At 33.9% G+C, this 13,826-nt stretch overlaps 1 protein-coding gene across 3 annotated transcripts in view; it reads right to left on the bottom strand.

Moving 5' to 3' along the window:
- The window catches only part of ROCK1 (Rho associated coiled-coil containing protein kinase 1), a 150,597-nt gene that overhangs the window by 32,123 nt on the left and 104,648 nt on the right, over nt 1-13,826 (bottom strand). For all 3 annotated transcript variants that reach the window (XM_012746164.3, XM_012746163.3, XM_075993608.1), the window contains exons 15-18: nt 13,281-13,372; nt 12,928-13,174; nt 2,438-2,544; nt 1,159-1,309 (exon numbers count right to left, since the gene is read on the bottom strand). In XM_012746164.3, the coding sequence (XP_012601618.1) occupies nt 1,159-1,309; nt 2,438-2,544; nt 12,928-13,174; nt 13,281-13,372 (597 nt within the window). The remainder of the gene's footprint in view (nt 1-1,158; nt 1,310-2,437; nt 2,545-12,927; nt 13,175-13,280; nt 13,373-13,826) is intronic.

The raw sequence follows: 13,826 nt of genomic DNA, 5'->3' as shown, positions 1-13,826 counted from the left end.
AAAAAATAAGCTTGTGATTATTACTCTATAATATAATATATATATATAATGTGTTCCAGAAAGGTTATAGTAGAAACTCTAAGCAACTCAGATGAACAAGATTCCACAGCAGTATAATACCTCTTTTAATTATTACCAGGAGATATTAGTCTACACTGAGGTTTCTTTCCTGAGATATAATGAAGGTTCTGAGAGGTTACCTTTCCAGGTGACACATTCAGATTGTAGTAGGTTAACAATGAGTAGAAAGTAAAAAAATAGACTTTTATTTTCTTTTTAGAAATTTATTTTAAAGGGCTGGAATAAAATAGTGGCAATTAGTAAGGATCATAGGTTGCTGCAAGGGTTTGTTTATTTGTCTTTAAGATGGATGAGACCTGTACATGTTTCCAACAAGAAAGAAAACAGTGGAGGAGAAAAGGTTGCAGATAAAGAGGCGAAAAAGAAGTAAGTTAGGGTGAGATAAGAGGAGAATGGTTTTGAGTAGTTAGGACATATTAGCCAGGACAGGAAGAGGATCACCTTCCTCTAAGATTGGTAAAGAAATAGGATAGACTGACAGAAGAACTAGATTTAAAAAGTTCACACCTATGTTTTTATTATTTCTTTGTGAAAACGTTCACCTAAAACTGGAGAGATAAAGAAATGCATAGGATGCATGAGAAGATAAATAAAAGTCTGGGAGAAGAAACTGATGACATATAAAAAAACTGACAGCCCAACTGAGGTTGGAAATAATGCACCCATCTATTTGAAGTGAAGAAAGTGGCTGGCTAGTCTGAACTAGGGTTGTGTTTTGAGATGTAATACAGTAGAAATAAAAAGGAATGAAGAAATTGAGGGTACAAAACAAGAAAGCAGATGAATTAACAGTGAGGTCTGGAATGGATCAGGGGGAAAAATCAAGGAAACGGCTGAAAAACTGGGAGAAAACAGATTCTGCAAACTTTTATTGGGAATAAAGTATAGCAGAGTGAGGGAATTAGAAGGTGAAATTGTGATTTAAAACAATAAAAAGCATTAAAAAGGGGCATCTTTTTCCTAGATTATAATTTCTATGTGCTATATTCCTATAAAATGAAGTTTCAATTAAAAATAAATTTTTTGTAGTCATTATTTAAAACCAATCTTGTAAAAAATAATAAAACCAACACTTACCACACATTGCAACAGACTTTGCCTCTTCAATAGATTGATGTTTGTCAGTTAAACGAGCTTTGGTTACTTTGTGCTCATTTACCTCTTGTTCTAACCGTTGTTGTAATGATTTAAGTTTGTAGTTTAAATCTATCTCTAAATTATTTTTTTCCTGTGAAATGGGAATGAGAGTCATGTAATAAACCGTGCAAAAGACATGTTATTAAATCTTACATCTAATAACCCATGAGAAATAAATGTCCTACTTTTAAAATCATAATTAACACATATAACTAAAAGCAAACTATCACCTTTACTTTACCCCCTTCCCTTCTCATTTGAATCATTAACCGTGGTTGATGGCAGAGCAAGGTTGTACTGGTGGTTATGTTCAGGACAGTTCACTGGTAGGATCAGAAATGCATAGGACAATTTTTCAGTTCATTTTATTTTTGCCACCACTTTATTTGCATCTATAATCACATTTACTTTGACAAAAAACAAACAAACAAAAAAAACTCACAAAGCATCCCCATGGCAATGGTAAGGGAGAACAAGTCAAAATATATTCCATTTCTGTCTGGGTACCTCTTTACTCTTTCTTTTTTTTATCCTATGTCCACATTTACATCAACTAGGCCATTACAAACTACTCTAATTGTCACAAAACACATCCAAAGACAAGATAAGTGGTGGCTTTTCTAATAATTTATGTGAGGTTTTAGTGAACTGCTAACTTTTCAGGCACTGAAAACGTGAGAGTTAATCTATATATTATCTGTTTAGTCCTTTTCCTTAGTAAAGGATGTAACAGAGGATAACTGATGAAATTTTTGATTGTTAAGAAAATTCTAAATGCAAAGGCCAGTACTTTTCTATTTTGCAAACTCTTACCAACAAAATAGAACAAGTATACATGGTCTACTATATATTGATTCTTGTTTTCCTTTTCCATAATGCTTTATAGTAGGATCAGCACCTTCATCTTACCCATGTACAAAGAAAATGGGGAAAAAAAATCTTTTTGAAAAGGTATTTCCAAAATCAAAGCAATTTGTGATGACCTGTTAACATCAAATATCTAATGCTCTCTAGGGTAAAAACAAACAAAAATAACACAAAACCAAAACGCTAAATAAGACACACATATATCTCCACACACCAACCAACTAAACATAAAAACTTCTAAAAATGTAACTACATAAACATTAGGAATGAATGCTATTTTATAAAACCACCTTGTCATCTTTGGTAACTTAGTAAATACTATCTCATAATTAGTACATGTTAAATCATTTACCTTTTCTGAATGATTAAGCATATCTTGAGCATCTTTTCTTTCTCCTTCCACTCTTTCAAGATTATGTTTAAGATGCTTCACCTCCTCTTGCAAAGATATAATTCGAGCTATCAAGCAAGAAAAAAGTTTGAGTCCAGAGTCACTGAAAGAAGTCTTTTTGTTCCATGTGGCCATTTAGTTTTTTAAAAAATGTATTACATTTCCTGATAAGATAAAATTTATTAAGTGTTTTCTTGGTAGTTTACATAATAAACACAATATACAGTAATACAAACATTAATGGTAATTGTATATCATCTACTGCATGTTTCTTGTTTTATAAATGGCCAAAGAGATGAAGTTTCCACTTGGGCTAGAAACCAAATCCAAGTCCTTATTGAGTGCTCTTTCCTACCATGTTAGAGGTGAGACCCTTTAGTCAATTAAGGCAGGTATTTATTAAGTGTATGTATGTGTCAGACACTCTGCAAAGTGTTTAATAAAATTACATTTAAACTTAATGGAGCCAAACTCCATTTTTATTAAAAACTAAGTTTTAGGAATTCAAGTCTCTAACAAAGCTTAGTTTTAACTTAACCTGAGGCTCATGCCATGCAACAGTAGCAACTCATATATTTAGTAGATGCCTCCTCATTAAAACATGCATTAAACTTTATAGGTTTTAAATGCCTAAGTAATTAACAAACACAAATTCAATACATGTATAATCCAACTTAAACAAATATATTAAAAATTATGTTGTCTAGCTCAAACTCAAGTCTCTATTTTTATACTTTGTGATCCAAGGTGGCCTAGGATTTGACAGAGAATTGGATGAAGCATCCTGAAGGACCAAGAAAAATTCTGTACTACTCAAAGTACAGTTTAACTTATTGTACCTGCCCCAATTTCAAATGTACTCTATCAACCTCTCATATTTTAGTGTTTCTAAAGCAGTTGTTTACTAAAAAAATGAATATTAAATCTTTGGCACCTGATAATGCTTATCTGCTAGACCAGTTCTAGAATCTAGAGAACAATGAAATAATTTTATTTACACACATGATAATGTTATTTTTGTGTTAGAATATGTTCATGTAGGAGAAAGAAACACCTGCCAGTTTCTTTCAAATGACCAAAAATAAAAAGTATGTGTGTGTTTGTATGGAAAGAATTAAAGCAAATGTGCCAAAATGTTTAAATGTTGAAGTGCTATTTAAAAAATTGTTCCTCCTGTGTTTATAATAATAGGTTTTGAAAATCTGTACAAAGATAGTAAAGTATTACTATTTTTTGATACTAAAAAATAGTATTCAGATTAAGCTTTGAATTTTTCATGTAGAAGAAGCTTAGTATAAACCAACTCCTAAGAAGACAAGGTAATAAAAATATGTGAATACATTACAGATTCCTGACAACCATATGAAAGACACATTAAGTATATTTTCCTCATTTACTCTATATCAAAAAAAGACATATTGGAAATAAACCATAACTTGTCACTGCAATACATGAAAAAAAAGAAGCTTAATACACAAAAAATAGAAAAACATAGTGGAAGACATAAGAACCAAAACATCAGGTACCATAACCTAGGTGGATTAAAACAATAAAGCTTCTAAAAGCTAACAGAGGATAACAACTTCATAATCTAGTTCAAAATTTCAATAGGCTATGCTAGACACAGAACTAACCATTAAAGAAAAACTAGGCTACATCAAATATAGGAAATTAAGACTTCCCATTTATCAAAATCAGCACTTAAGAGTGAAAAGGGTCCCACTACACAGTAAGGTGACTATAGTTAGTAACGTATTGTATATTTCAAAACAAAGAATTTTTTAATGGTCTCTCCACAAAGAAATGGTAAATGTTTGAGGTGATAGATATGCTGACTGCCCTAATTTGATCATTATGTCTTATATACATGTATAAAAACATCACACTATACCTCATAAGTATGTATAATCATTATATGCCAATTAAAAATAAAATAAAACTTAAAAAAAAGTAAAAATGCAAATCACAAAGTAGGAAAAGATAATTGTGATAAATATATTTGTAAAGGAGAAATATCTAGGATTAGCATAAAAATCTCATACAGACCAATAATAAAAAAGCCAAACAACTCAATAAAAAAATGAGCAAAAGACCCGAGGAGCACATCACAAGCAGTCAATAAACACATAAAAAGTTGCTCAATCTTAGATGTCAGGGAAATGCATATTAATCCACAAGGAAATACTATTACATATCACCAGATTGGCTATATTAAGACTGAAAATACTTATTAAGGATGAGTATTATCCTTGATGAGGATGTGGAGCAACTAGAGCTCTCATATTACTAGTGAATGTAAATTTGTGCAGCTATACCTTGAAATACCTGGCAGTATTTAATAAAGGTAAATATATATATGCCGCTATGACCCTGCCACTCCTGGGTACTGGGTATAGACCCAATAGGAAGCACATGTATGATTATTAAAAAATATGTACAAGAAAGTTCATATCAGACTATTCAAAATAGCCCCCAAATGAAAATAATCAGAATCTCTATTCCCACAGAATGATTGGTAAGTAAATTGCAGTGATTATGTATAGTAAATGGAATACTATAAGCAAGGAAAAGAACAAATTACTGCCATCTACAAGACCCTCACAAATATGTTGAATGAAATAAGCCAGATACAAGAGTGTTTATTGCATGATTCCATTTATAAAAAGTTCAGGAACAAGCAGAACTAATTTATGGTGTAAGAAGTCAGAACAGTGAATATTTAAGAGGGGTGAAAAAGGTTAGTGACTGAAAGGAAATGTAGGGGACTTCTGGGTTACTGGTAATGTTCAGTTGCATGATCTGGATTCTTATTAATGTGGTTGTGTTCATGCTGTGAAAATTCCTCATGTGTATTTTTGATTTGCTGTATATTAATATGTGTATATATGTTAAGTTTCAGCAAAGACAAAACAAAAAAACCCCAACACACTTAAATCTAAGTATGGGCCAGGCCCAGTGGCTCATGCTTGTAATCCTAGCACTTTGAGAAGCCGAGGATGGAGGATCGCTTGAGACCGGAAGTTTGAGACCAGCCTGAGCAATAAACAGTAAGACCACGTCTCTACAAAATATAAAAAAAAAAAATTAGCCAGGCCTGGTGGCACATGACTGTAGTCCTAACTACTTGGGAGGCTGAGGTGGGAGAATCACTTGAGTCCAGACTTTGAGGGTGCAGTGAGCTATGATGATGCCACTGCACTCTAGCCTGGGCAAAAGAGAGAGATCCTGTCTCCAAAAGGAAAAAAAAATCTAAATATGTTAAAATACCCCAAATAAAATATGAAATCTATAAAAAATCTATAAAAAGGCATAAATTTGATGTCCAACAAGATATAAACATTAAAATTAAAATAATGGGCAAGATATAATAAGAAAATGCATATTAACAAAAAAAAAACCTCAAGGTCAGATACATTTAATCACTTACAATGCAAATTCTCATCCACCATGAATACATAGAAGTCTTAAAACCTTACACACCAGAGGCCTGGTGCGGTGGCTCACGCCTGTAATCCTAGCACTCTGGGAGGACGAGGCGGGTGGATTGCTCAAGGTCAGGAGTTCAAAACCAGCCTGAGCAAGAGCGAGACACTGTCTCTACTAAAAAATAGAAAGAAGAAATTAATTGGCCAACTAAAAAATATACAGAAAAAATAAGACGGGCATGGTAGCACATGCCTGTGGTCCCAGCCACTAGGAAGGCTGAGCAAAAGGATTGCTTGAGCCCAGGAGTTTGAGGTTGCTGTGAGCTAGCCTGATGCCACGATACTCTAGCCCGGGCAACAGAGTTAGACTCTGTCTAAAAAAAACAACAAAGAACTTTACACACCAAAAAACACTGTATTGAAAATATTGAAAAGCAGAGTATTTATGAAATATCATAGCCAACATCATACTCAGTGAACTATCTGAAAAGAAAATTAAGCAAATTTCATGTACAAGAACATCTAAAAGAATAAAATATCTAGGAAGAAATTTAACCAAGGAGGTATGAGACTTGTACACTGAAACTAAAAAACATTATTGAAATAAATTTTAAAAGCCCTAAATATATCCTGTGTTCATGGATTATAAGACTTAATATTATTAAGCTGGCAATATTACCCAAAGCAATCTGCAGATTCAATGCAATTGCTATCAAAATTCCAAAGATCTTTTTTGCAGAAATGGAAAATCCAATCCTCAAATTATATGGAGCTGCAAAAAGCCTTGAATAGCTACAACAATACTGAAGAAGAACAACAAAGTTGAAGGACTCAAACTGCCTGATTTCAAAATTTTCTATAAAGCTACAGCTGATCAAAATAATGTGATATGTACTGGCATAAAGACCAAAAGAAGAGAATTGAGAATCCAGAAATAAATCCATACATCTATAGTCAACTGATTTTCAACAAGGACGCCAAGACCATTAAAAGAGGAAGAATAGTCTCTTCAACAAATGGTGCCAGGACAACTGATTATCAAGTACTCAACATCATTAGTCATTAGGAAAATGAAAATTAAAACCACAGTAAGACACCGCTACATACCCACGGAGGGACTGTAACAAAAAAAAACATCAACTGTTGGCAGATATCTGAAGAAACCAGAATCCTTGTATACTGCGGCAGGAATGTAAAATGGTGAAGCCATTGCAGAAAACAGTTTGGAAGGTTTGGAAGTTTCTCAAAAGTTAAACATAGAATTACCATATGACCCAGACATCCACTTCTAAATATATACCCCAAAGAACTGAAAACAGGTACGCTAACAAATACTTGTACACGAATGTTCAAGCATTCTATTCGCAACAGTTGAAAGGTAGAAACAACCTAAATACCCATTAATAGATAAATGGCTAAACAATATGCAGTATCTACATTCAAAAGAATACCATTCAGGCTGGGCATGGTGGCTCTCGCCTATAATCCTAGCATCTGGGAGACAGAGGGGGGAGGACTGCTCAAGGTCAGGAGTTCGAAACCAGCCTGAGCAAGAGTGAGACCCTGTCTCTACTAAAAATAGGAAGAAATTAATTGGACAACTAAATATATACAGAAAAAATTAGCTGGGCATGGTGGAGCATGCCTGTAGTCTCAGGTACTCCGGAGGCTGAGGCAGAAGGCTAGCTTGAGCCCAGGAGTTTGAGGTTGCTGTGAGCTAGGGTGACGCCACAGCACTCTAGTCCAGGCAACAGAGTGAGACTCTGTCTCAAAAAAAAAAAAAAAAAAAAAAAAATACTGTTCAGTCATAAATGAATGAAGTACTGATACATGCTACAGTATGGATGAACCTTTAATAAAACCATTGTGCTAAGTGAAAGAAGCCTAACCGAAAAGGTAACATATTGTAACATGCCATTATATATGAAATATCCAGGACACATAAATTCAGAGAAAGGAGACTGGTGTTTGCCAGGGGCTAGGTGGAGGAGAAAATGGGAAGGAACAGCTTAATAGATACAGGGTTTTCTTTTCTGGTAGTGAAAATCTTCTGGGGCTAGATAGAAGAGGTAGTTGTACAGTATTTTGAATGTACTAAACACCACTGACTTTTTTTGGTTTTTTTTGAGACACGATCTCACTCTGTCACCCAGACTGGAGTTGTGTGCTGAGATCATAGCTTATTTAAGTAGCTGTGAACTCCTGGGCTTAAGTGATCCTCCTGCCTAAGCCTCCCAAGCAGCTGGGACCACAGGCACGTGCCACCACACCAACTAAGTTTTTTATTTTTGTAGAGAAAACATCTTGCTTTGTTGCTCAGGCTGGTCTCAAACTCCAGGCCTCAAGCAATTCTTGCACCTTGCCTTTCCAAAGTGCTGGGATTACAGGCATGAGCCAGTGCACTCAGCCTGTATTGTACACTTTTAAATGGTTAATTTTTTGTTATATGAATTTCACCTCAAAAAAATATAGAAAGGAAAAGCTGGTAGAAATACAAAGGGGACTATGAGGGAAAAAAACCCCACAACCATAGTGGGAACTTTAAAAATACACGTTTTAAAATTTGACAGATTAAAGAGACAAAGAATTACATTAGAAAATTGATCAACTGTTTTTCCTCCAAATACCCAAGATGTTAAGTAAAAAGACCTACACAATTTTCAAATGCCCATGTAATAGTAAAAACAAAATAAAAATGCACTATGAACTAAGCCAGAAAAAAATCATTACAAAATCCAAAAAGTAGAACTCTTATAATAGTTTCTAATCACAATATAATGAGAAATTAGGAATTAAAACAAAAAATAATTATTTCCTACCTCTGTCCATTAAAATGACCTACAAATATCAACTGACCCAACAGTAGTTGAGTATTGACAGCACCCAGGTTTTAGTCCCTGAATGTCATATACCACAAAAAGGAACTGGGGTTCCTTGGAAAATGGGTGATTGCAGATATGCGACAAAAATGATCCAAAACATATGCATACCAAAAAGCAAGGATGCCATCCAAGACTACTATAATAGGGTAGTGCCTAAACTTGAATAGCTTCCCACTAGCCTCAAGTAAGAATCAATAAGAATAATGCAACGGGCAGGGCACAGTGGCTCACGCCTGCAATCCTAGCACCTGGGAGGCCAAGGTGGGTCAGGAGTTCGAAACCAGCCTGAGCAAGAGCGAGACCTTGTCTCTACTAAAAATAGAAAGAAATTAATTGGCCAACTAAAAATATATAGAAAAAATTAGCTGGGCATGGTGGTGCATGCCTGTAGTCCCAGCTACTCGGGAGGCTGAGGCAAAAGGATTGCTTGAGCCCAGGAGTTTGGGGTTGCTGTGAGCTAGGCTGATGCCACAGCACTCTAGCCCAGGCAACAGAATGAGACTCTGTCTCAAAAAAAAGCAATGGATTAACACATATTGAATATATTAAAATTCATGAGTTCATAAATATATTTTTAAAAATGCACTGGTCACCTTTGGAAGATGCCAGGTAAATAACTGCCTGTTCTGAAAATTGATAAAGAATCAACTATTCAACCTTTCTTTTATAAACTATACCTCAAGGAAATTGTATAACTGATGAGAAAAAGTTTCTCTCTATAATAGCAGTCTAGTTAACTAATGAAGGAGTAATGATAAAAATAGACAATCACCGTTGCAAACTCCTAAAGAAGCAAATGATCTAGGCAACGATCATCAGTGACTGCTAACATCACAAAAAGAGACCGCCAGACTCTATATGCCTCCCATTGTCTAAATACTACTACTGACAAGTATTCTTGCCAAAGTCCTACCTGAAAGAGATCAAGCCTCTAGATCTAACTTTCAGTTTTAAGCACTACAAAGGACAGGGCAACATGTTAAATGACATCAGCAGATGAAATCAGCAAAATTCAGAATGGGAAACAGAACAAAACACTTGGTTTCTTCTATCACAAACAAACTCAACAACAAATTACAAAGAACAAAAAAGGGAAGAAGACTATATAGATTAAAAGAAACTTAAGGAACATACTAATGAAATGCAACTTGCATATTTTGGATTCTAATTCAAGCAAAATAAATGCAATAACAACAATAAATTATGAAACTACTGGAGGAATCTGAGCACTGACTATATATTTTACAATATTCAATGTCAACTTTTTCACATCTTTAATAATGATATTATGCTTATGTTAAAAAGAGTCCTTCCCTTTAAGAGATACCAAAATATTTACAAATTATTGATGTGATGCCTGAGATTTGCTTCAAAATAACTCAGTATCAGAGGACTGGGGAGGGGAGGAGGGAGTATAAAATGAAACAGGACCCACTATCAGATTAAGATTATTGAAGCTAGATGATAGGTACATAGGAGTCATTGTAGTATGGGTTGAACATTCTTAATCCAAAAACCTAAAATCTAAAATTCTCCAAAATCTGAAAGTTTTTGAGCACTGATGTGACACACAAGAGGAAATGCTCACTGGAGTATTTCAGATTTGAGATACTCAACTAGTAAGTATATATAATATCCAAATATTCTAAAATCCAAAATCTGAAATGCTTCTGGTCCCAAGCATTTTGGATCATGGATACTCAAACTATATTCTACTTTGGCATATGTCTGAAATTTTCCAAAATAAAATCTTAAAGAAAACTAACAAAACAATAAATCATTTTTTAAAAAAGACTTTTAAAAAGGTTAAATTATAAAATTTGTCCTTTTGCATTTCAATCTGAAGCATCACAGAAACTTTCTAGATGAAAAGCCTACTGCTTCAGCTAAAATTTTCATTCCTTGATGAGATTTTGATCATTTTTGTTAAGCCTCCATGATCTGAACTTTTGGAAGCTTTGTCTGTAATTGCAGTCTTACTGGAACACTAGTCTGGGTGTTGGCAAATGTTAGGCCTGTAGCCTGTTTCTATATGGACCTAAAGCTAAGAATGGTTATTTGCATTTTAAAAGGTTATAAAAAGTAAAAGACTATGCAACAGAGATTATATGTGATTCATATGTGGCCTAAAATATTTACTACTATTCAATTGTATTCAGGAAGTCAGTTCTCATACATATGTAGAAGCTGCTGTACACACAGGATATTCAATTAGGAGTAACAATCATGACTCTGCCAGAAGCCCAGCATCCCAAACTAAAATAAATTTATACTTGAGGGACCTGAAAGTTCTTAAAGACCAGAAAAGATTAATGTAAAAATTATAATTTTTTTTACCACAACAAGCCTTTGTATGTATGTTGAAGCTCACATAAGTTGTTTGCATTATTTTAGTGCACATGGGCTTTGATTTACATTTAAGTTCAAAATTAAATAAGGCATTGAAAAAGGATCAACTGATTAATAAGAAATCATACTATAAATTTTCCTTAACTTTTTACTGATATCTAAAAATAGATTCAGCTAAGAACCATTGTTGAGAAGTACATGAATGATGGCCTCAGCTTTGGAAGCAAGCAGTTTAAACCTTAATCATACAGAGAAGATCACAAATTCAAAAGAATTTTAGAATTGGAAAGATTGACAGAAGCAATCTAATCTCCTCGGTCTACAGATAAAGAAGGAAGATGAAGAGACTTTTACACAGCTAATGAGCTGATGAAACAGGCTTAGAAAAACAACTTAAGGAAATCAAGTATGAGGCTTTCCTACTTCGTATAAAGATGTTACTTTCTTGGATATATTAAGATCTATTTTAAGCCTGGTCCCTGAGAAATAAGATTGCGCAATACTCCTCAGCTAAGAACCAACAGGAGATCCTAATTTCTGTTTCCTTAGTCACAAAAACTGACCCTGACCTCTGTCCACAGAATTACAGCTAATCATCAAACCCCATGGGACCCAAACTATGTTCCCATCTGTGACTAAGGTTAAACTGGACTCCCCACTCACCCCTGCCCAATTTTTCCTGAGAAATCTGGCAAGTTCCATGCATATATGTTTTGATTAGGTAGTATGGATGCTGCTGCTAAGAGAAACAGAAAGTAGAAAAATATGTGAGATGTGGGTAAAGGCAGGCATCATTTGAAAACAAACTAAATTTTATTATCATTTGAAAATTGCTCCTTTATTCACTGTTATACTCAATCTTCTGCCTTTCAGATTCATAGTCTATCAATAAATATCTCTAGTCCTAACCTTCTCAAGTACCTAATTTTTAATTTGTAATGGGAGTCTATTTCTGCAAGTGAGCTTCTATTTCTCCCAACAATGCAAGAGGAATTCCTAGGTTTTAATAGTGATAATCCTCTTTGCCAGGATTAGTCTCACACTTTGAGTAAGACCTTTATGAATTAGGCAAGTTTTTAAATTAAGTTTTCAGTTAATTTAGCTGTAAAATTGAAAAAATATCCACATTACCTACCTCACAGGGATGCCTGTGAGAGTGAAGAATTACAATGTGATACAAATGTAGGCATTATCCTGAAAAAGAAAGAATGCTAACCATTCTGGTTTCATCAAAGTCATTTATGAAGGCGATGTGATCAAAAATATATTACCTTATCCTTAAAAATAATTAAAACGGTAAATTTTATGTTATTTGGGTTTTTTAACCACAATTAAAGAATAAATTAGAAAAATTACTTTTCATTGACAGATGAGTAGATAAACAAAATTTGGTATACACATACAATGAAATATTGAGCCTTAAAAAGGAAGGAAATTCTGACATATGCTACAGTAACATGGATGAACCTTGAAGACATTATGCTAAGTGAAGCGAGTCAGACACAAAAGGACAAACATTATATGATGTAGTTACATGAGGAACTTTGAGTATTAAGTTCATAGAGGAAGTACAATGGTGGTTATCCAGGACCAAGGAGAGGAGAGAATGAAGAGTTATTGTTTAAATAGGTACTGAGTTTCAGTTTGAGATGAAGACAAAGTTTTACAGATGGATAGTGGTATGGCTGCACAACAAAGTGAATGTATGCAATGTCATTGAATTGTACACTTTAAAATGGCTACCACAGTGAATTTTAAGTGATGTACATTTTACCACAATAAGAAAAAATATTACCTTGAAGGTCTCCAATCATCTCAGAATCATGACCCCTGTCTCTTCGTTCAGCTTCTAATATTGCTTGCAGCTGGTAATAATCCTTGTCTGTTTGTGACTTGGAATTCTCTAAAATTCTATTTCTCTCCTGCAGTTCTCTGTTCAGGGACTCTAGCTGGCTAACTGACTTGCTCATCTCTGTGTGACTTTTCCTTAATCTTACTGCTGTGTCCGATTCTGTCCTAAGTAAGTCATTGGCTTCTTCTAGCTATTTAAAAAAGAAATGAAGACAATAGGTTTCTGATCAAGGTACAACCAAACTCATTTTAATTAACCATAATATTTAAAAAAGGAATCTCATTTGAAAAACTTACCTGCTTTTGTAATTGTGCTAACTTCTCATTAGCAAGCTGTGAATTCTGACTTACTTTCTTTAAGTCTTCCAATTGATCCTTTAATGTAGAAACTAGAAAATAAAATAATATGTAGAAATTACAAAGTTTTCTTAGGGGAAATATAAATAATATAAATTCCTTTTAAAAAGTGACATTTGATGTTATATGTTAGGTCATTATAGTCAGCCACATTAGGTCCACTCCCACAGCCAAATTCCATCTTGGAAATACTTCGATTTTAAATTCATCAAAAATAGAGCATCATTTTTTAATACAGAGTACAAAAACAGATTTGTTCTCACTGTTGTAATATCTCAAATTCTTTTATTCCCTTTACATAAATCTATTAGTGCTATATTATAAAGCTCATTTTAATATTATTTATTTTTAATAGAATTACTTGAATAGTTCAATATTTTAATAATGATACATAATTTAAAAGGTTCCAAATTATTGATAGGAGAGAATGAATCTTTCTCCCTTCATTTCGTCTTCTGGTCCTTCTGTGTCTCCTGCCTAACTGAC

The sequence above is a fragment of the Microcebus murinus genome, chromosome 17, assembly GCF_040939455.1.
Source record: "Microcebus murinus isolate Inina chromosome 17, M.murinus_Inina_mat1.0, whole genome shotgun sequence".
Taxonomy (NCBI): Eukaryota; Metazoa; Chordata; class Mammalia; order Primates; family Cheirogaleidae; genus Microcebus; species Microcebus murinus.
This window is presented reverse-complemented; position numbering and strand designations above follow the sequence as displayed.